The sequence below is a fragment of the Biomphalaria glabrata genome, chromosome 6 (genome assembly GCF_947242115.1).
Source record: "Biomphalaria glabrata chromosome 6, xgBioGlab47.1, whole genome shotgun sequence".
Taxonomy (NCBI): domain Eukaryota; kingdom Metazoa; phylum Mollusca; class Gastropoda; family Planorbidae; genus Biomphalaria; species Biomphalaria glabrata.
The window spans coordinates 13,753,085-13,775,102 of record NC_074716.1 but is presented as its reverse complement, the minus strand read 5'-3'; the positions used below and the strand labels follow the sequence as shown (position 1 = coordinate 13,775,102).

General features: G+C 36.3%; 1 protein-coding gene across 5 annotated transcripts in view; it reads right to left on the bottom strand.

Moving 5' to 3' along the window:
• Positions 1-2,252: 2,252 nt before the first annotated feature.
• The window catches only part of LOC106052131 (baculoviral IAP repeat-containing protein 2-like), a 44,053-nt gene continuing 24,287 nt past the window's right edge, over positions 2,253-22,018 (bottom strand). For 4 of the 5 annotated variants that reach the window (XM_056032573.1, XM_056032571.1, XM_056032574.1 and 1 more), the window contains 8 exons: positions 18,187-18,860; positions 17,929-17,951; positions 13,741-14,980; positions 12,420-12,592; positions 10,690-10,810; positions 5,705-5,815; positions 4,555-4,728; positions 2,253-4,216 (listed from right to left, as the gene is read on the bottom strand). In XM_056032573.1, the coding sequence (XP_055888548.1) occupies positions 3,885-4,216; positions 4,555-4,728; positions 5,705-5,815; positions 10,690-10,810; positions 12,420-12,592; positions 13,741-14,980; positions 17,929-17,951; positions 18,187-18,847 (2,835 nt within the window). In that variant the 5' untranslated portion in view covers positions 18,848-18,860 and the 3' untranslated portion in view covers positions 2,253-3,884. The remainder of the gene's footprint in view (positions 4,217-4,554; positions 4,729-5,704; positions 5,816-10,689; positions 10,811-12,419; positions 12,593-13,740; positions 14,981-17,928; positions 17,952-18,186; positions 18,861-22,018) is intronic. The other variant, XM_056032575.1, reaches the window with a different exon arrangement.

Sequence of the window (22,018 nt, the reverse complement as noted above, 5' to 3'; positions counted from 1 at the left end):
TATTTACACAATTTGCATAATCATCAATTTAAAAAAACTCAACAGTCAACCTTAGGGGTTGGTGATGGACGGAAGCAATGAGCGGAGAATCATCTCTACCTCCCCTCCCCTGAATGCTGTGATGTCTATATTATATAATGACTAAGGAGTCATTTGTTTCCACACATTCTCATGATTGTCATTTTCCCCATTTTGTCAGCTTTTCTTTAGTTAGAATCGTTATAGTTGCTAATTTTTTGATAACGTCACCAATAGCCCATAGCCTAAGGATAACATATACGTTAACATTTTAAAACTACTTTCAAAATTAAGGTCGCTAATTAAAGAGTGCCTAATTATCCGGTGCCTAATTTTCCGCCTTGTCAAAAAGTGCCTAATTATCCGGTGCCTAAATTTCCGGGTGCCTAATTATCCGGGTGCCTAAATATCCGGGTGCCTAAATTTCCGGGTGCCTAAATATCCGTAAATACGCGGTGCCTAAATATCCGGTGCCTAAATTTCCTAAATTCCCTCGCAAGAGAGGGTGCGTTAGCAGCTACGAATCCATAAAAAAAGTATCCATTTTGCCAACAACCATCACCATCCATCCAACCAATCACAGCCAACATTTCAACCAACCATCAATCTATTCAGCTAATCAACAATGCCAACCAACCACAACCACCCATCTGTCAACCACCATTATTAAGATTTTAGCCATCCCTACAGCCGACCAACAATAACCAACCAACCAACTACGCTGATCTACAGGATTACCACATTTTCTACTATAGCAGACCTGCCTACCAAAAAAAGTCCAAATGCGTAACGCTGATGGTCAAAATGCGTATTTTGGCACCAGAATGCGTAACACTTACGCGAACCACTATTTTGTCATATATATATATATATATATATATCTAGACTAGATTTGGATCTATGTCTATATAATGAATATAATCTACTCTAGATCTGGGCTCAAGAGTGTTACCGATGCCGTGGATCCGCTACAAACATAGGTCTACTCCAAACCTTCGTAAGCCTACCTTCATCCTTGATCTATTCTATACTAAGACTAAGAATTTAATCTAGTCTAAATCTAGACTAGATGGTAGTAGATGTTATCGATCTAGATCTAGTCATTCTAAATCATACTGCAACTCGTAATGTCTAGCTAGATCTATTCCTGTATAACAAGTTATCTAGATTCTAGATCTAGAATCCAGATCTAGATCTAGACTAGATATCTACAATGTCACTCAATGTGTTTTAAATCGATAGCACTTCGATATTTTTTTTCTATACAAATGAATACGGGAATCAGGGATTCAACATAATTATTTTCTACTAATGAACTTACAAAAAAAAGTCACGTTGGTGTATCAGCTAACTGACGGTACCAACCCGCCACTCCCTCACTCTCGCGTTCTTCATTTCTAGACTAAATCTAATTGCTTTTAAGAACCAATCAACGTATAGATCTGGACACAATGTGTTCCCCCACCTTTTCTGTTCCCTCCCCCCCCCCCTCAACAGGACGGCTTACCGTGACCTCCGTGACCGATGGTAAGCTAGGCAAGAGAGAGAGATGGGGGGGGGGGGGAGGATACGAAATGCGTAACGCGACGGGTTAAAAGCTATTTGCGTACTGACGGTCATTTTTGGGAGATTTTGCGTAACGAATACGCATTTTGCGTAACGGTAGGCAGGTCTGCTATAGGCATTTGTCCTTTGAAAGGCAATAATCCAGAAAGTTCCTCCTTAAGACCTGAATCTCGCATTATAGCACTCAATTCTAGTTAGCAACTGAATAATGGTAAAATAAATTCAGAACACAACTACTAATATTTTGGTGTTCAGCAATTTAACGGAGATCACAAGTTTGCAAACTATTCTTGTTTTCTAAAAATGTTCGTGTGCGTTTCAACAATGTCTTATTGTCTACTGTCTAACTAAAGTGGAACAGCCGCAGCCAAGAAGTCAAAAGAATCGTATGTCGCTCGAAATCCAGTCTAAGATCACTGGCATTTCCAGAAGTTACAGCTAAAATTTACTTCAGGAAATTTCCATTCAATTCCTTTTTTTTTAACTATATATAACATCTACATCTAACTAAATTCAACATAATTAGTGAGAGCAAGAAAAAAATAGGCAGAAAGATTTTAACCTTTTTAAATCAAATTCAAAATATGCCAAAGAAAGATTAATGCAAATCATACAGATATGTTACAAATAGACACACACACACACAAATTACAATAAATGGCATACACTGTTTTTAAATGAAAAAAAGACTTTATTCCGTAATATACCTGGAACTATATATTTTGATTTTACAAATTACATTAATGTACAATGAGCCCTCCAAGCAGAATGAATAAATTACTTGCTCTCCCCAGACATCAGGATGAATGAAGTAGTAAAACTAGATCTGCTACTGTAAGCTAGTCTAGAAACAATGATAATGCTGCAGTTATTCATGACCAATCAAGACTCAAGTTTAGTAACAAGAAAAGGAAAAAGGGCAAACATTTTATATTATATACCTAGACTTGAATCAATGAAGTTCACTAATATCAATCAAGTGGCATGATTTTCTAATGAATATACTTCCAAGAGCCCCATGTAAACTGATAACTTACTTGTATTCACCAAACATCAGGAATGAAAATGGGTGAGGTAATAGTTGAATATGGCATGGATTAAATATTCTCACATGGTTGAACATCTTAAATGATTATAATGCCCATATGGATGAGTACAAATTGGTATGTACTGTGAATGTTCCTGTATTCGCTTGGTGAACATATTAATGATTAAAAGGATAATGCCCATATGGATGAGTACAAATTGGTATGTACTGTGAATGTTCCTGTATTCGCTTGGTGAACATATTAATGATTAAAAGGATAATGCCCATATGGATGAGTACAAATTGGTATATACTGTGAATGTTCCTGTATTCGCTTGGTGAACATATTAATGATTAAAAGGATAATGCCCATATGGATGAGTACTAATTGGTATGCACTACTATCAAGTTTGTGTCAAAGTAACAGTACTGATATGATTGATTGGTCTACTCTGCAGAAGAATATGTAGCTCCACAAACTTCTCCAAGAAATACCTAGTCTGGTGTTAAGCACCACAGTGAGAGCTCATGTGTTAATCAACCATGGACACCAGACTAACCATGGCATATTGTGAAAAAAACAACAAACCCTCAAATCAATCACTGAAAGAAATTAGGAATTACAATAACAAATTGAATCATCCACTGGTTCTAACAAGTATACTACAAGTGCAAGGCAACAAACCAGAGTTCACTTAACATTCTAAACTAGTTTCAAATATTTCTAATGTATTAAATACTACAGGAAAAAAAAATATAATTGTAAAGTTCCTGGAAAAACATTTCTAGAGATTGGTGATTTAATTATTATTAAAAGTTATTAAGAACAACAATTTTCCATATAATAAGCAAAGCACATAATGTTATACAAGTACGTAGCTTGACATTATTTAGGATAAACAATCTACAAGATTTAAAAAAAACAAAAAAACATCCAAATCTGTATGACAAAAAAAAAAAAAAAAAAAAAAAAGCCCTGAAAATAAAAAGCACAAAAAGAAACACCTATTTTGTCGAGGCAGGTAATGCTGGGAGGCCAGTTTTTTTTCATCAGTAGAGGGCTTCACTGATTTTTTTTTATATATACACACATTTACAATCGATAAGGTTAATTATGTATTAGCTGATTAACTAATGATATACTAGGGTATACATATGGTATACAAGTTGCAGAACCACTATGGTATTATGTAGTCACATGAAAAGGTGCTTTATGAGTTGATTCTGCACAATGTAGCCCAGCATCCAGAGGTAAACCTCACAAAACAAAGTGTTATGATAAATATACGCTGCTAGTGCCTACGATAACTTTGTTACAAGCTCTGCATGTACGCTCATTGAGTGCACAGATCTGGCATGCTATGACATGCCCACATGGAAGAAAGACACAGCCTACAGGTCGCATTTGACATATCATACATATTGTTCTTTGATTTAGATAAGCATTCTCTCTGACTATAGCCTGATATTGTTCGATTGGGTCTTCCCTTGAGGAACCGTCCGGCACTTCAAAGGCTCCAGCTGCAGTATTCTCTTCTGTGGCTCTACTTTCACTAGCGTTAGCTAATGATGACAGTTTGTCAGAAGTGTTGATTGGTTCATCTGCTGAAATTTAAAGTGAATGTAATAAACATTTATAGAAGGTTAATTACGTAAGACAATCATATGAAGATGATCAAATTAAAGTTTTCAAAATGCTGGTTCCGCTTAAAAGTATTGTCATACACCTAAGCAATACTGAGTGACTTTGCAAATATTCCAAGAAACTTTCTACACTCAAGTGTGAACTGGTATGTCACGGTGAACCAAAGATGGAGTTGCTGAATTCTTTTTAAACGTAGAAACTAATAATATTGAGCATTTTCTTTCAATATGGCTAAATGAAGGAATGTGTTAATTTTGAGTGACATTAAACATTTATAACAAGATCAAAATGTTGTTACCTGAGATACGTGGTCTAATGGTAGCCATTGAAGTATCAGCGATACTACTACTACTAATGCTATCATCTCTTCTGGAATTATTGATGCCAGTTGAGGCTGGTACATCATCAGCTGAATAAAGTTCTCGTAAAACATCGAATAGTACATCCTGCTGAAGATTCTGAGCCGTAACACCTGTAGTAACATTTAAAGATTACTTTAAATCAGGAGTGATCTAGAATATTTTACACAATTTACTATCCATTTTTAAATAGTTTTCCTTAGTCAAACAACTAGGTTTCGAGAGAAACCTGCCAGTCCTTAGCCCCTAAACCTAACTGTCCCTAATGGGAGCACCTGAGGAGCACACCACTTTCTTACATACATATTTTGAAAAATTATAATAGACAACCAAAGCATTCACACATTAACTAGTAATTGTTTTCCCAAAGATAGACATAAACTGTCGAATTTCTAGAAAAATCATTAGAAGCAATTTATGAAATCTGTGTCCGCCCTGAACCCAAGTCTCGTACAATTGAAGTATAAACATTCTTACAATTCTGACTCCTTAGGGTCTTTATCAACTAAAATATCAATCAATTTTAGGCTTATATATGTGCCCAGTTCATGTTTATTGCAAATTTTGCATATAAAATCTCACCAATTCAATATGAACACATGGGGTAGACACGTTCAATGTAGTTTAATTACAAATGGTTGGTTGTTTTTAAATTCTTAAACTTTTTTTTTTCATGTAAGAGGTGAGTACTAAAAAATAGGTAGTGACATAGCGACATTTTGGAAATAACCAAAAAAATTAGAACAGAGTTAATTTTCTTTGTTTAAAAAAAAAATTTTTTTTCAATGATAATCACCTGTTAATAAAAACTAATTTTCCATTCTATATGTTATTTATTGTTTTACATTTCAAAAATATAAACAAATATCATATTTATATCCTTTTTGCTGAATTCAATTTAAATAGTAGTTGTTTTCTTTTTTAGATCTATAACCATGTGACTTACCATTTGTCCCCAGTCTGTAAGTTTTATATGTGTTAAAAACAAAGGCATGGGTTTCTTTTAATTTTATACAAAACAAACACAAATGTCTTTCAAGTTTAATAATAACATGATAGAAACTACATGCAGAAAGCAATACTTCTTACCAATTTCCTCGACAACATTAGTTACTGCTTGAATAACTTGATCAGATCTCCAACCAACTCTCAATGCTTCTTGAGCCGCAGGCAACCGAAGGTATTCATGGTCTTGTTCATCTAGTGAATTAGAGTGCTACATGATCAGTTTCAATCACACAAATTTTTTGTACCTTGCAATGGCTTTTAACCACATACCCGTAAATTATATATAAAAAGTGGGGGAAAAAAAAGGTTATTTCTATTACAGTATTGGTATTTTTATGTTTCTGTTCTAGTGTAATTTGAGTTTAATCTGATATGCCAGTACACTGTAAATCAAAGCTAGTTTGAAATCAATTTATAATGAAAACTAGTTTGTAATGACACAAAACAATTATTTTTGAATGAATATTATTCTTTTTTTTTAAGAAATTTTTCTTAATATTTAATAATTTAAAATTAATACAAGTTTAGTGAAGGTATCACATGACCTAACCACAGCAGTGGAATTTAATTATTATTACCATAAATAATCTCTAATGCCTCAATAAAATCCTAGTTATAATGTAACAAACAGGGTATTTATAATACCACATTCTTTTCCATTCAAGGTTGTCTCCTGAAGCCTCAGTACCGCAAGGCAGCGGGGGTTTGAAGTCAGAGTACCCCTCTCCTAGATGAACTGCCTTACTAGGCTGACGAGCTCCATCTGCCCGAAGCTCCCGGTTTTGTGGTGCCAGGTATCCGCCTTCACCCCTTCACCTGTTAGTAAGAGCAGTTTCGCCGGGCTTAATATCTAAGCCACACGAGCAGGCCAGGTGCTGGACTTAGTTGTCAGAGGCTATTTGAGACGCATGCCATTAGGAGTACTTTATAGACAATGGGAGCTTAACCCCATTGACACCCCTGGCCATGACAACCTTTGAAACCAGGAGTGAAGCCCCTTAGGCGTTGGGAGTATCAGCTACGAAATTCCCTCCGGCAGCTTCTGCAACTGAGTTGGTGCCAAATGTAATGCGATGCGTTCCTTTGGATCACATCAGCAAGGTCGAGAGAGGGATCATGACGCATGGGCCACCCATGACCCCTTTATCCAAGGCCCAGGAATGCGCCCCGGAGAGGAAACTCTGGTGCTGCTGCAAAGCGGCTAAAACAACACGGGAGACAACAGTTACGGGTTATAAGTCCAACTTGATTGGCGTAATGTATGGACGCCACGGGTTGTCGTCTCTGACGGTGGGAGAGGTCTTCGCGCCTCACTGATCAGCTACCGCCCGCCTCAACCTGGGCAGCCCCCAGTCAGTTAGGTGCTGATCCGCCACAGCCTGCCTGCTCTAATGGGTGCTTAGAGCTTAGTTTAAAACGACAAGTAGGCTGGAAACTTGCACCAAGCAACAAAAGAAGAAAAATTAAACTGAAAAAGAAAATCCCTGTCATGCGACTGGCCACTTGGAATGTCAGGACAATGTGTCCTGGTCTCACTGATGATCTAAGGCAGATCGACGATGCAAGGAAGACGGCAGTTATAAACAACGAGCTAAAAAGGCTACATATTGACATTGCAGCCCTGCAAGAAACCCGACTGGCCGAAAACGGCATGCTCCGCGAGACTGACTACACTTTCTTTTGGAAAGGGAAGGCACAGGATGAGACTCGAATACATGGTGTGGGCTTTGCTGTCAAGAACAGTCTTCTTCCCATGATAGTCCCTCCAGTTGGTGGCTCGGAACGGCTACTAAGCATAAGTATGATGACAGCATCTGGAAAAGTCACTCTAATTAGTGCCTATGCCCCCACACTATGCTCGCTTCAGGAGGACAAAGACAAGTTCTATGAAGACCTCAAAGAAGCCATTGCAAACATTCCTCAAAAAGAACATATGATCCTTCTAGGTGACTTCAATGCCAGAGTAGGATCAGATCACACTACCTGGCCAGACTGTCTTGGGCTTTTTGGAATCAGAAAGATGAATGAGAACGGTCAAAGACTGCTTGAATTCTGCACATACCATAAGCTCTGCATTACCAACACATACTTCAGAACAAAGCCACAGCACTGTGTCTCATGGAGGCACCCTAGGTCTGGGCACTGGCACCAGCTGGATATGATACTGACACGAAAAAAGGACATTGGAAATATACTGCTGACACGTAGCTACCAAAGCGCGGATTGTGATACTGATCATACTTTAGTGTCCTGCCGGACAAGACTGCTGCCAACTAAGATCCACACTTCACAGGGAAAAAGAAAATCACACCTGAATACTACTAGCACAAAAAATCCTGATCTTTGCACCGAATTTGAGAACAAATTAGAGGAAGCTTTTAAAAACTTCTCTGTGACTGAGGTAGAAAAAAGCTGGACGTTTATGCGTGATACAATCTACCAAACATCATCACTGGTCTTTGGAAACAAAACCAAGAAAAGCGAAGACTGGTTTGAAGCTAGTCTACCAGAAATGGAAACTGCCACTACGAACAAGAGAGCAGCCATGCTAATCTACAAGAAGGATCCCACCCCAAGCAACTTAAAAAGGCTCAGAGCTGCACGTAACAATGCCCAAAGAGTAGCGAGACAATGTGCTAACAAATACTGGCAGGAGCTATGCGAAGATATTCAATCTTGTGCCGACTGTGGTAACATAAGAGGACTATATGAGGGCATGAGAAAAGCCTTTGGACCTCACACCAGCAAGTGTGCTCCGCTCAAGTCAAAAGATGGCTCAATCATCAGCGATCGTGCGCTGCAAATGGAACGATGGGTAGAACACTATGCAGAACTCTACCAGATTGAAAACGCCATCTCACCAAATGCTGTTTCCAACTTCCCATCACTTCCAGTTTTGACGGAATTAGACGAAACGCCCTCAGTAAAGGAGCTGAGCATTGCCATTGACATGCTTGCACATGGGAAAACACCCGGAGGAGATGGCATTCCTGCTGAAGTAATTCAGGCTGGAAAACATGCCCTAATCAAACCACTCCATGAACTGCTAAGCTTGTGCTGGGAACAAGGAATGGTCCCCCAAGAATTGAAAGACTCCAACATTGTTACAATTTATAAAAATAAAGGCGACCGCTCTGATTGTAACAATTACAGAGGCATCTCACTGCTTAGCATAGTCGGAAAGGCTTTTGCTAGAGTATTACTAAGCGATTACAGATCCTGGCAGATCGTGTTTATCCAGAGTCGCAGTGTGGCTTTAGGGCAGGTAGATCTACAACAGACATGATTTTCTCTCTGCGGCAGCTACAGGAGAAGAGCAGAGAACAAAAGCAGCCCCTCTTCATAGCTTTTATTGATTTGACCAAGGCCTTTGACCTTGTTAGCAGAAGCGGTCTGTTTGCTGTACTAGAGAAAATCGGCTGCCCAAATAAGTTAAGAAAACTAGTGTCAGCTTTTCACGAAAATATGCAGGGTACCGTTCAGTTTGAAAGTTCTTCCTCCAGGCCATTCTCCATTAAGAGCGGTGTAAAACAAGGATGTGTACTGGCCCCTACACTATTTGGCATCTTCTTCTCAGTCGTACTATCCAGTGCTTTTAAATCCCTGGAAGACGGAATATACATCCATAGCAGATCCGATGGAAGGCTCTTTAACCTGGCACGTCTTAAAGCCAAAACGAAAAGGCGTCGTATCTTGATAAGGGAGCTGCTGTTTGCAGATGACGCGGCACTCGTATCTCACTCACAAGGAGGTCTACAGAAGCTAGTGAACGCCTTAGCAGCTGCTTGTCAAGAGTTTAGCCTTACTATAAGTCTCTCCAAGACCGAAATCCTGGCACAAGACGTCGCAGAAATACCTATAATACAAATTGGGAACCACACCCTTTCAGTGGTGCAGGAATTTACCTACTTGGGTTCAACAATTGTCAGTAACCTAGACTTGGACATCGAGCTGACAAAAAGGATAGGAAAAGCTACCACAGCATTGGCAAAACTCTCCAAGCGCGTCTGGGAAAATGGTAAATTGACCACAGCGACCAAAATCCTAGTCTACAACGCCTGTGTTGTGAGCACTCTCCTTTATGGCAGTGAAAGCTGGTCAACATACATGTACCAAGAGCACAGATTGAATAGTTTCCACTTGCGCTGCCTGAGACGCATAATGGGCATCTCTTGGAGGGACCATGTCTCCAATCAGGAAGTTTTGAGATTGGCCAATATGAACAGCATGTATGCTCTCCTGACACAAAGAAGATTACGCTGGCTCGGACATGTCACCCGAATGCCAGATGGTAGAATCCCGAAAGATATCTTATATGCTGAGCTTGTGGAAGGAGTCAGACCCAAGGGCCGCCCAAGACTAACATATAGAGATGTCTGCAAGCGAGACATGAGAGCCTCAGGCATCAGTGAAAGTATGTGGGAAAACATAGCCAAAGACCGGAGTGCATGGAGACAGACTGTGCGTGCTGGGACAACCCTTGCTGAGAACAAAAGAATTGAAGCGGCTTTAATCAAGAGGGAAAAAAAGAAAGCTGCCCTGTCTGCTAGCCCTAAATCAGAGGCATACACATGTACGAATTGTGGCAAAGTCTGCCGTTCTAGAATTGGCTTGATTAGCCACACCAGATTCTGCCCCGTCTCAAGATTAAGCCAAAACCAGTGACTCACTTGGGCGCATCCATTGCCTTTCGAGACAAAAGGAGCCATATATATTTCCATTCAATTTATGAATTGCACTGCAAAATCAATGAAGTTCACATTGCAGCCAATTTTAAACAAAATTTAGAGATTACTTTCCCAGTGTAGAAATGTTCTAAAGAAAGTAATTATAAAAAATGTACAATTCATTTTTGTAACAATCACTTTTATTTTCAGCAGCACTTGATGTTTTACTGCAGTTTACTACAAAATCAATTAATAAATTAACTAATATAAATGCTTCAGCTTCTGTTAATGGAAATTTCAGAATTTGCTTGCCTACTAAGATTTAAAAATTACAGGTTTAAAAAAAAAGAGAATTACTAATCAAAGGCACAAATTTAATGTGTAAATAATTGTACTTGCTTGATGCTGGGCTTGGGTCAGGAGGAGGAGGAGGTGGAGGTTGCTCAGGTCCAGAGAGATCAGTGAATTCAGTAACTACTTGATTGTCTGGTCGGTTGTTTTCAGCTGCTTGGACTCTTGCCTAGTTTGAATTTCAAATAATCAATATCAATATAGAACTCTGAAATTAACTAATCTAAAAAAAATAAGCATCAATAATTATCTGTAACTGGACTAATTCTGGACTTTATTCTTTTATTAATTAATTTACACATCTAAAATTTTATAAATTTCTAGAATTCTGAGTAAAGGTATTCAAGGCAGAAATGAATACCCACTGCTGTAGGATTCAGCTATCACAATGTTATTACTACAACAGTTCTTAAATAGTAAATTCAAAAAAATACTTTGATAAGACTTAAAAACACAATATATAATACATTTTAATATATGTTTTTAAATCTAAACTTTTTTTTCATTTACAGCTAACTTGAGAAACTAAATAATGAAAGCTGTTTGTACAAATCTATGGCTCATTCTGATTCAAAAGACAAAAGATGCGCCCAGATGATCATTGGTTTTAGCTTCTTCTTGAGTTGGGGCAGCATTTGGTGTGACTAATCAAGTAGATTCTGAAGTGCAAAGTTTGCCACAGTTCATGGATGTGAATGTCTGAGGCCACTTTTGCTCTAGATGAGGTTCATACCATCACGCAGTCTGTCCCCATTCTGTCTGATCTTCATCTTGTGTTATTCCTTCCCAAATACTTTCATTGATGCTTATTGTCTTCAAATCTTGGTTACAGACATCTCTGTAGGTTAGTCTTGGGCGGCCCTTGGGTCTGACTCCCTCTGCAAGCTCAGCATAGAGGATGTTCTTATGAATTCTTCCATCTGAATAAGTGGTATGTCCGAGCCAATGACTTCTCTGTGTCAAAGTAGCATAGGTACTGCATGTATTGGCTGATTTCAAAACTTCCCAATTGGAGACACAATCCCTCCAGGAAATGCACATTATGTGCCACAGGTAGTGCAAGTGATAGCTATTTAATCTAAGCTCTTGATGCATGTATGTATCCAAATGTTTGTCAGACATTACTTGAATATAATTATCCAACTTACATACATACATTGAAACACAGACTTAAAAGAAATGAACCCAATATCACACAAAACAATCCATTGTCAGTGAGGCTTTTTAACATGCAGCTGCCAAAGTATTTACTAGCCTTTGTAATCCTTTTTGGGAATGGGTGGTGAGTACAGCGATGTCGGTGAACAGCATTTCCCTAATAAAGATACACCCTCTTTTATATTATTTATTTATTTGGGCCATGATAAAAAGCTTTCCATCGGATCTACTGTGAATATATAATCCATCTTCCAAGGCTTTAAAAGTGTTAGTGAATACAACTGAAAAGAAGATGCAGAATAATGTTGGAGCTAAAACACATCCTTATTTACCCCATTCTTTATGGAGAATGGTCTAGAGTTGGAATTGTCAAACTGTACAGAGCACTGTTTATTTTCATGAAAAGCTGACACAGGTTTGCATAGCTTATTTATACAGAGACAATTTTCTCTAGTACATAATAAAAAACTGTTTGTCACTTTTAAAATAGATGTTACTTGTTGTTACCAAATTGTTGATTCTCAGATGAAAAAAAACATCTTGGAAACAATGTATCAGCAGAATTTGTTTTTTAAATCTAGAAAACTATCTTCATTTACTATTTTTAGAGTGTAACATACTTGCTCTTCCTGAAGGTCCTGTTGAACTTTATTAATATAATCTTGACCTTTGTACATTTTATTATATACACAGTTGGGCCTGAACCTAGCATGCTGGTAAGCTGGAATGTCACTTGGTCTCCAGTATTTTAGTCCAAGTCCACAGTTGAAACACCGCACACAGTCAGCATAACCTTAAAAAAGAGAACATTTCATATAGATAGAAATTTAAAGTGCAGTTATGGCAAATATCCAAATTGTGCTTATAGATATTTAATATTAATATTGTTATAAACCTGGTGGTGGCACAGATGGGGTAGTGCTGTGTGTGTTTTTAGCCAACGTGGTCAGCCATGATGAGTTGCGACAACCAGCCAAGATGAGTGACAGTACACAGCAATTCGGGAAGGACCTGTGTTGTGAATAGTACTCAGGCAAGTCTTATTGAATGTAGTTGGGAATGGTTGGGCCCTATATAAGAGCGATGGTGTCTGAGTCAAGTCACTTCACATTATCTCGCAATTTCACAACTACAAGTCGAAGTTAGTCCAGAACAGAGAATTGAGTACAAGTCAAGGAAGAGATGGAGAGCCAGTGGCGTCTGATACAGCATTACAGAGTTGTGGCAAAGTTTTTGTACAGTAAGTGTTATGTTGTTGCCAATTGTACAGTATTGGCTGTGATTTATTGGACATTAAAGTGTTACATTACTTTGGAACCCTGAGTTGGCAAGTTCTTTGAACAGGTTGTGTCGTGTGGTGCAATTTTCAGAGAGCCTGGATAGTGAGAAATGTTACATAATAATATTACTAAAACTATCCAGTGGCATTCCCAATTATTGGGCATCTGATTTTAGTTTAGAGCCAGCTAAAGGAAAAGCCTCTTGCATTAGCTGATTGAATGAAGCCTTATATGCAGAAAGAAACTTTCAATGTCTCATGACTTGCTAAACTGAAAAGCTACCAAAGCTGAAAAGAAAGTGTTGTATTTACTATTCTATCATTTTTATTGAAAGGATTTCTAACATGCAAATGAAAACTTTCTGGTGGATTAGAAAGGCTTGTATTCAGAATCCTGGCAAAGACTTTTAAGGTTTTGTTTCTTTTGCTCTGAAAGTGGAATACCATTTTTAATTTATTGGGTTGTTATGCAGAAATTATTGCAGAAATTATGCAAGATGTACTGGTCTACCTTTCTTGACAAATCCAATCAAAAAAAAAAAAAAAAAAAAAAAAAAAAAGCTTGCTTAATAATAAATACATTTTTTTAGATGATACAAAAATTGAAGAAATTAAGAAATTCAGAGATATAAATGCTTGATATGTATGACCTAAATCTTTACCTGCATAAAAGAATCCGCCAGCCGCAAGATCATCAGGACGCTGAGGGTGGTCAGGATTCCATCCAGTAAATGTTGCTCTTCTAGCTGAGCTGCTGGCAAACTGTGGATATGATGCTCCACTTAACTCAAATGATGCAGTATGTCCTCCCACAGCACCCTCTTCTGGAGGATTTTGTGCATTGTTTGTTTCTTCTGCACTGGTTTCTGGAATAGTAGCAGCTTGGCTTGGTGTGTGAGTAAATGGGACAGGCTCTATGGATTTAGAAGTGAGTACTTCTCTAGATTCTGATACATCACTCTCTTGAAAAACTACAGAGCCAGAAACTTCATTCAAGTTTGTTGGTAAACTTTGATGTGACTGGGACACAGAACCTTCAGTCGTATCGGGATAACTTGAAGGCAGTCTAGTTTCTCTAACATCAACTACTTCAGTAAAACCGTTATTCACATCTTGACCTCCAGAAGCAGACCCAATGCTTGGTACAAGTTGATTTGTAGCATTACTGTCTTGATGATCTAATCCTGATTCAAAAAAGGATGAAGTCAAACCACCAAAAATTGACTGATAGAGCAATAAATCACCTGAATCTATGCCCCGCGTCCATTCATTCAAAGGAATATTACGTTCATGCCGCCGACATTCATGCTGGTTAGCCATTTCAATAGACTCTGCATTGGTAACATCACATACATATCCACAACTAAAGCAACTAATACGTCTAGTTTCATATGTGTAATAAAATCCAGCCTGTGCCAGTTGTGTGAACCACATATTTAGACCCTCTGGATGATTAGCATAAGCAAAGGAGCACATTCTACAAATTTCATATCTCATAAGTTCACGAATATCTGGCCTTCTATTTTGGTTGAAGACTGGATACAATTGTAATGTTTGAGGGAAAGTATGATGCTGTTTAAATTTTAACAGTTCACCTAAATTTTGAAGTATTACTTCTGCATGATCTTGTTTCATACCAAGGTTGTATTTCAAGCTGCTTTGTTCACAAAATACTAAGTCGTTTGTTGCATCTTTTTTATTACATATGCTACACATTTCAAGGGATGTAGATAGTTCTAATTGAGTTACACCATGATCAATGTTTTTTAATTTGCGACACTTGCGATGAGCTGCAATTTTTCCACTAAGATTAAGCGAGCATGAACTTTCATTGAGTGTGTGAGAAAACTCAGCAGTTTTCCCCTTATCTGCAAGGCAGTCTGTATGCATCAGCAGTTGTTGCTATTAAAAAAGAAAGCATTTTATGATTTGAAAATAATTTTAAAAGTTAATTTTTTAATACAGACATTTTTAATCATGTTAAAACATAGCTTGAGTCCAACCATGCAAAGAGGAATATATATTTTATGCACAGATAAAGTACCCTCTCTTCATCTGATCAAATGAATTTACAAAATGTAACTTCCTGTCTTTGTTAAAATTCGATTTATTATTATTATCAAATTTTAGTAGTTCGAATGCTGACAAAGTCTAGTAGACCAAAATTGTATTTATTGCAAGTAGAAAAAAAAAGTCTGATACCTGCAATTAGTCAGACTAACGTTTACCTGCAAGTTATTTTTAGCGGCCCCGAAAGGGGAAAAGACGCTATTAGTTTTGTGCGAAATGTCTGTCCGTCCGTCCCGTTTAGATCTCGTAAACTAGAAAAGATATTGAAAATCCGACATCACAATATTTTAGACCATTCAAAGTTCTGATGCAAAGGCTACTTTTTTTTTTCTGAAAGCGAAAAATCTAATTTTTAAAATCAGTTATGCAAGCAGATTTTTAAAGAGAAAAAGCTAATTAGTATGCATTATAAGTTAGACCTAATTTAAAATGAATAGTGATCTTATAAACTTCATTTTTCTGAACATTTTTTTTTTATTGCGGAATTTTTTTATTTCGAATAAGAGATTGATCCTTTTTAAAACAATTAGATCAATTATAAGACATCAGTTAGGCCAGAGGAGGCACAGTGGCTGAGCGGTAAAGTGGTTGGCTTCCGAACCGGGGGTGCCGGGGTCGAATCCTGGGATTTTCAACTTTGGAATCTTTAGGCGCCTCTGAGTCCACTCAGCTCTAATGGGTACCTGACATTAGTTCGGGAAAAGTATAGGCGGTTGGTCGTTGTGCTGGCTACATAACACCCTCGCTAACCGTAGGCCACAAAACAGATGAACTTTACATCATCTGTCCTATAGACCCTAACCCTAACCCATCTAACTTTACATTCACTTACACCTATCCTTTGATCTGCGGGAACGTTGGGGCACTACACAAGATCTGTTAACCTTCTTTCTCCATTCTTATCTCTCATTTGTCTTTGATATAATTTCATTTGGATGTTCTTTCTGAAAATATTGAAGCCTGCCTGGGTGGACCTCTTCGGGGGCCAATTTTGAGTTTGTGTTTCCACACAAACTGTCTTTTGTAACTTGTTTTAGATATGCTTTTGCGATCTTGCATCCAGTATAGAAAAAAATAAAAAGAAATTGCTCAATTAGGCATAATTGCTTGCTCAATTAAGCATAATCAATGCTTTAATTCAGTTGTGCCCAAAATACGGCCCGCGGGCCAGATCCAGGCCCACGATGTGGTTTTCTCCGACCCGCCGAAACGTCTGTACAAAGTGTAGATTAGGTTGAAAAATTTATCTTTACCCACATTAGGGTCCTGACTTTTTCTCTGATGAATTGGTATCATGCCATTTAAAAAGTGTAGGTTTATGAAATGTGAGAGCTGAAGAAACTACAAGTTGACTCTGAATTTAAAATCATACCAGGAAAATTGAACGGATCTTTAATTATTTTTTTTTGGAACATGATAATAAACCAACATATTTATTTTGTAAATTGTAGCTGTTTTAAAAACAATAACATATATACGGCTTTATTTAAAACAAATAGGACGGCATTCTTGGTTTGAGCCGTGAATAAAAGGTTGTTAAACTAAGTTTAGAAATTGGAGGATCGATGGGAATATTTACCAAAAAGAGACAAGAAAATGTGTCGTTGGTAAAGCTAGCTACAAAGATGCTCACATTTTAAGAGAGAAATGAAGCCAGTTAATATGCTATAAATTAATGCTGGTTTCTAATAAAATTCTTTTAGGTCAATTTCATTTCGATTATGTACATTTTCGGTCATGTGGCCCGCGACATGAGTGTTGGAAATAAAAAATGGCCCGCAGATCAAATTAGGCTGAGCATCACTGCTTTAATTGAAAGGAAATATTTATGTGACATTAGTTTGTATAATAAATGTAGTAAATATATATACATATTATCTCTTTTTTTTTAAAGTGTATTTACCTACTTTTGCACCTCCCCTGTATATGACATTTCTACAAGGTGGTAGGTACCCTTTTCAGAACTTGCATTGTATAGTTCATCTATTTCTATGGCAGATGGGTAATTAGGGTGTGATGCAGCCAGCACAACAAACAAACAAAAGGTCAGGTACCCCATTAGAGTTGGGCAGACTTAATCCCTAAATTCAAAACCTGAGTCTTCAATGGGATTCAAACATGAAACCCCTCAGCCAAGCTCTTTACCACACAGTCCACACCCCTACATCTCTTCAACATGGTATACAAACTTTTATTAAAATAAATGTTTCAAGTTTTGTAACTGACAAGGGTTAACTTTTGTGCCAAACACAATTTTTGCAAACAAAAACAACACATTTTCTCATCTTTATAAGTTGTTTTTGCCCTATTAACAAAAATCTAGATATGCATCTTACAATGTTATGGAGTTATGACATTATGAAATAAAAAGTTAATTATACCGGTACTTTTAATTACATTTAGACTATAATGATGGAATTTATGCTAAAAAGTGTCTTGTATAAAACCTAGTTAAGTTCCTTTTTGCTTAATAGAAGTATAAATATGAAAATTATAGTATTAGAAGTGTGATTAATAAGAAAAACAATTTATAAAATCAGTGTTGGATACACATACAAAGATACCCAATACACAAAGTTTAACAAAATCTCTATTAATCCATTAGATGTGATGATCATTAATTTCAAAACTAAAGTGATAATTTAGAACCAATGTTTTTCAATAAATACAAATATTTATTTTATTATTAACTAAAATTAATAATGAAATTGAACTAAAATGTGTGTCATTAAAGGAATTACAATGAAGAAAAGAAATAGATAATATTAAAATATACATACACAAGATAATCTTTCATCAAAATCTGAAATGTTTAAAAAAGAAAATTAAAGATATAAATGTTAGTCAAATCTTTGAAGAATGTTGGTATTCATTCATTTAGAACAATTATAAATACACACAAAGAGTATTTATACCATAGTTTGCCTTTTTAAAATATATAATGCTGACCATAGCAAAATATAGTCTACTTTAACAGCATTTATTATAGCTTTACACAATGCATCACCTACTTTCATTTTTATTTTAACTAATGTTACCTTCTTTAATAACTCCATGATGACTGTAAGACTTGGGATAAAGCTCAGGTTTCAAATTAATTGATCCTTTAGCCACATTATCTTGTGATCTGCATACGACACTATCTATTTCCAAGGTTTTTGAGTGATTTATTTCATCTGTATATCCAGCTACATTATGTGTATATTGTAGAACTATAGGTTCTTTAGACACTGATGTCAGTATTACCAGTAGTTTACATGAGACATTACTTTCTTGCGCATATGGACCATAGGCATAGGCACTATCAGTTGAAACAGTAAGCAAATGTTCATGTGCCCTTTTTAGAGAAATGTTCTTATTAACTAGTAACATTAGATCATTAATTTCTGGTAAATCTTTTTTTCTAAATTTGTATTTAGAGCCAGTGATATTTTTTTTCCTAGTGGTAAGGCTATTTACTGGACTACAAATGAAAATAATTGGAAGGCGTACTATTCGATGAGCTTGATTGATTAATTTTGCAAATTTTCTTTTGAGAAAACTCTTGAATTCGCTCAAAGTTTTGTACATGCCAGATAAACAAATGATACGAATAGTTTGATCCCTCAACACTGTTTTCAGACATAAATAGTCTTTATATTTTTGTTCCGGATGCCCGAGAGCTTGATCAAAGAAATCCATACATGGATGAGATTTCATAGCTTTAGAAGAACTGGGGAAAAAAAAAAAGAAAAAAAAACAACTTTAAATCATAGACTAGTTTATCTAAACAATGCCATTGTTTTGTTTTTTTTGGCATTGTTTTCCTGCAATTAACTTTTAAGATACCATTAAACAAATGGTCACATTAGACAAGTATTTAAAGCTTAGATCTTAATTGAAAATTTAAATCTAATGGTTACTAAAGATCTGTCAGTACACTTCAATTTCAGGACCTCAGGATTATCCTGCATCTGAACTCTACTTGAAATTGACAGGGTGTGACATGCTGACAAAATGCATCTGATCTGCTAAAGGGGTAATTTTTTTTTTGAAAGGAACAAAAAATATTTATAATGCATTGGCTTTACAGCTTCATTTTTGAGAAATGATTCATTATATTAAAATTGCTGGTAAAATCATTGGCAAAAAACAAACCCCATTTGGGCAGTTGTTTGAGACAAACATCTATAAAAAAGCTAACAAGATCCTCGAAATAAAGAATCACCCTTTGTGTCAGGATTTTGTGATTTTACCATCACAAAAAAGATACAAGACACCGATAGCAAAGACAGACACAAACACTCTTTTGTTCCCCTGGCAATCAAATCATTAAATAAGAACAATCTGATATAAACTTTGTAACATGTAAATTATGAGTGAGTCTGGTGTGAATGTACACTTTGGTTTCTTATAGTTGTAATGTTTTTTGTTTGGTGTAATGCACAAATTGTAAGACATATTTCCATAAGGACAATAAAGATTATTATTATTATTATTACCAATATTTTCATTGAATAAAAAAATTTCATCAAGTCAAGTTTGTTTTCTATATCCAAGAGGCTGTGTTTTAGAATGTCACATACTAGATGACAGACAATGCTTTATAATAAAGGGAAGACAGGAGGGTTTGAGTAGTCAGTTGTATACTTGAGCTTCATTTTAGTATGCTCAGTGTGTCTTTATTTATTCAATTAAGTTATAATAAATATTGTACCATTAATGATTATATTAAGTAACCCCTTTTAGACCTTGCAATCTATAGAGCAGATGATGTTAAGGACATCTGTTTCTGTGGACCACAGTTAACGAATGTGACGTAGCCAGCACAACGACCAATGGCCTATACTTTCCCCTACTAATGCTGGGTTGCCTGAGCTAGCCAGGAAAACCAGTGACTTGGCAGAATTTAAGTCATTGGTTAATATGCATGACTGAATGCATGTCGCGTAGGACGTAATCATCTTCTTTTTTGATAAGATAATGTCAGGTACCTATCAGAGGCAGGATTCAAAACCAAGACCTTGGTTCAGAAGCCAAATGCTTTACCCCTCAGCCACCGTGCCTCATGTAACATTATATTGAGAGAATTCTCTTGCCTGCTTGTACTGCAAATGAAGTTTGTGCAATAAAATTATTCAGTACTGTACTTAATTTCTTAATTTTATTCTACTATCTGATCCACATCATACTATAGTCTTATGTCACAAGATCTAAATATAGAATCACTACAAGGTGAAAATCACACAGCTCCATCAATGACACTAGGTCTATCAGAGCCCTCAATGTTTGGCTACAAACTAGAGCCTGTGTTAATTCTTGTATCTTTCATCTGTCACTTTTTTTCTACCACTATGGCTACTATGACGGTTTCAGACATTCTTACGTCCTTTGCTCTTGTCTCTTAGAAGGCAAAGTTTATGTAGAAAGCATTGAAGGAAGCTCTTAAATTGTTTTCTATGCCAAGCTTGAACTACTTTTTCCAATTGTTAGCTGACAAAAATGACTCTTAGGGATGTAGGAGTCATTCAATTTGCAAATATGTGGTCTGCCCACTACAGCTGAGACTGCATCAAGGCTGTATGTATACTTTTCAGGTTGCTCCTCTAAGGACTTTGGTATCTGTGAATCTCATCCTGTAATTTATAATTTAGGATTTTAATATGGCTGGTTATGTTTTAATAATGAATTCAGCTTCCTGGTATGCATTCTATATACTGTAAGTGGTGGGCAACCTATTGCTAATTTGAATGCACCACACAAACTTTTACCCCTATTAGTCCTTTAAAGGAGGGGTGGGCAAATTATGGGCAGCAGTCCACATATAGCTTGCCAGAGTGTTTTATGCGGCTTGCGAACTACAGAAATCAGATGTGCTCACAGATTATACACATAAAAATGCAAATATATTAAAATAAATAATTTTCAATATCCATTATACATTTAATTATTGAAATTTCTTATTCTTATCCCTTATGATGGAGAGGATAAATGTCATGTCATTCTAAAAAGTTTAAAGTAAACGCAGATATAATTCTTTTATTGGAAATATTTCTAAACATTCAGTTAAAGTCACAAACTCAAGCCAGTATTTATTCAATGCTTTGAAGAATAGTGTGAAAGTGCTGGATTGAATTGGAACAAGATAGCAAGTTTAAGAACTGATCTTATAGAGCTTGTTACACAAGTGCTTTGACTGAGAAAAACAGTTGTTTTTTTTAAATACATTTAAGAACAATATCCTAACCATAAACTCTAAACGGGAAAGTTTGCACAAAGCTGCATTGAATATCAATCAAACTTATCAGAGCTAGGTGTCTTAAAAACAGACAGTTCTTGATATAAGTAATTGAAGATAAAGGAAAGAAAACATTCTGATGTTCGGAACCACAGTAGTATCTGCTGGTTAAGTATGTGCAAGGTAGATCTAGTGAGTAAAAATGGAATCTCAAGGAAGAAATTGTTGTGTTCCTTGAAGGACATTGACAGTGACTTTGTTAAAAAATATTTCTAATGAAGAGTGAAAAACAGACTTAAAGTTTTTCATCTGAAATATTGCAATGGGTTGCTTGCACACATGAAATGTCTAAATGTCTTCAAATGTAGATTACGTGCATGTGAAATCTTTGCAAATAAAGCTTTACCATTAGTCCTGGCAAGCAAGCAAGTGAAAATAGGTTTTATCATTGTTTCCTTTGCTGAACAGCAAAACTATTTCTAGTCTATTCTAGTGAAATGGTTAGAAAGTACAAAATTGTATTTAGATAAAAAGATCCTTGATTGTGGAATTTAAAAGCAAATTTTAAGACATCAAGAACATGAAAACAGTTTTCAATACCCTCAGTTCACCATTTAGTGTAGATCAGATAGAAGCTGATTCAGTATCATTCA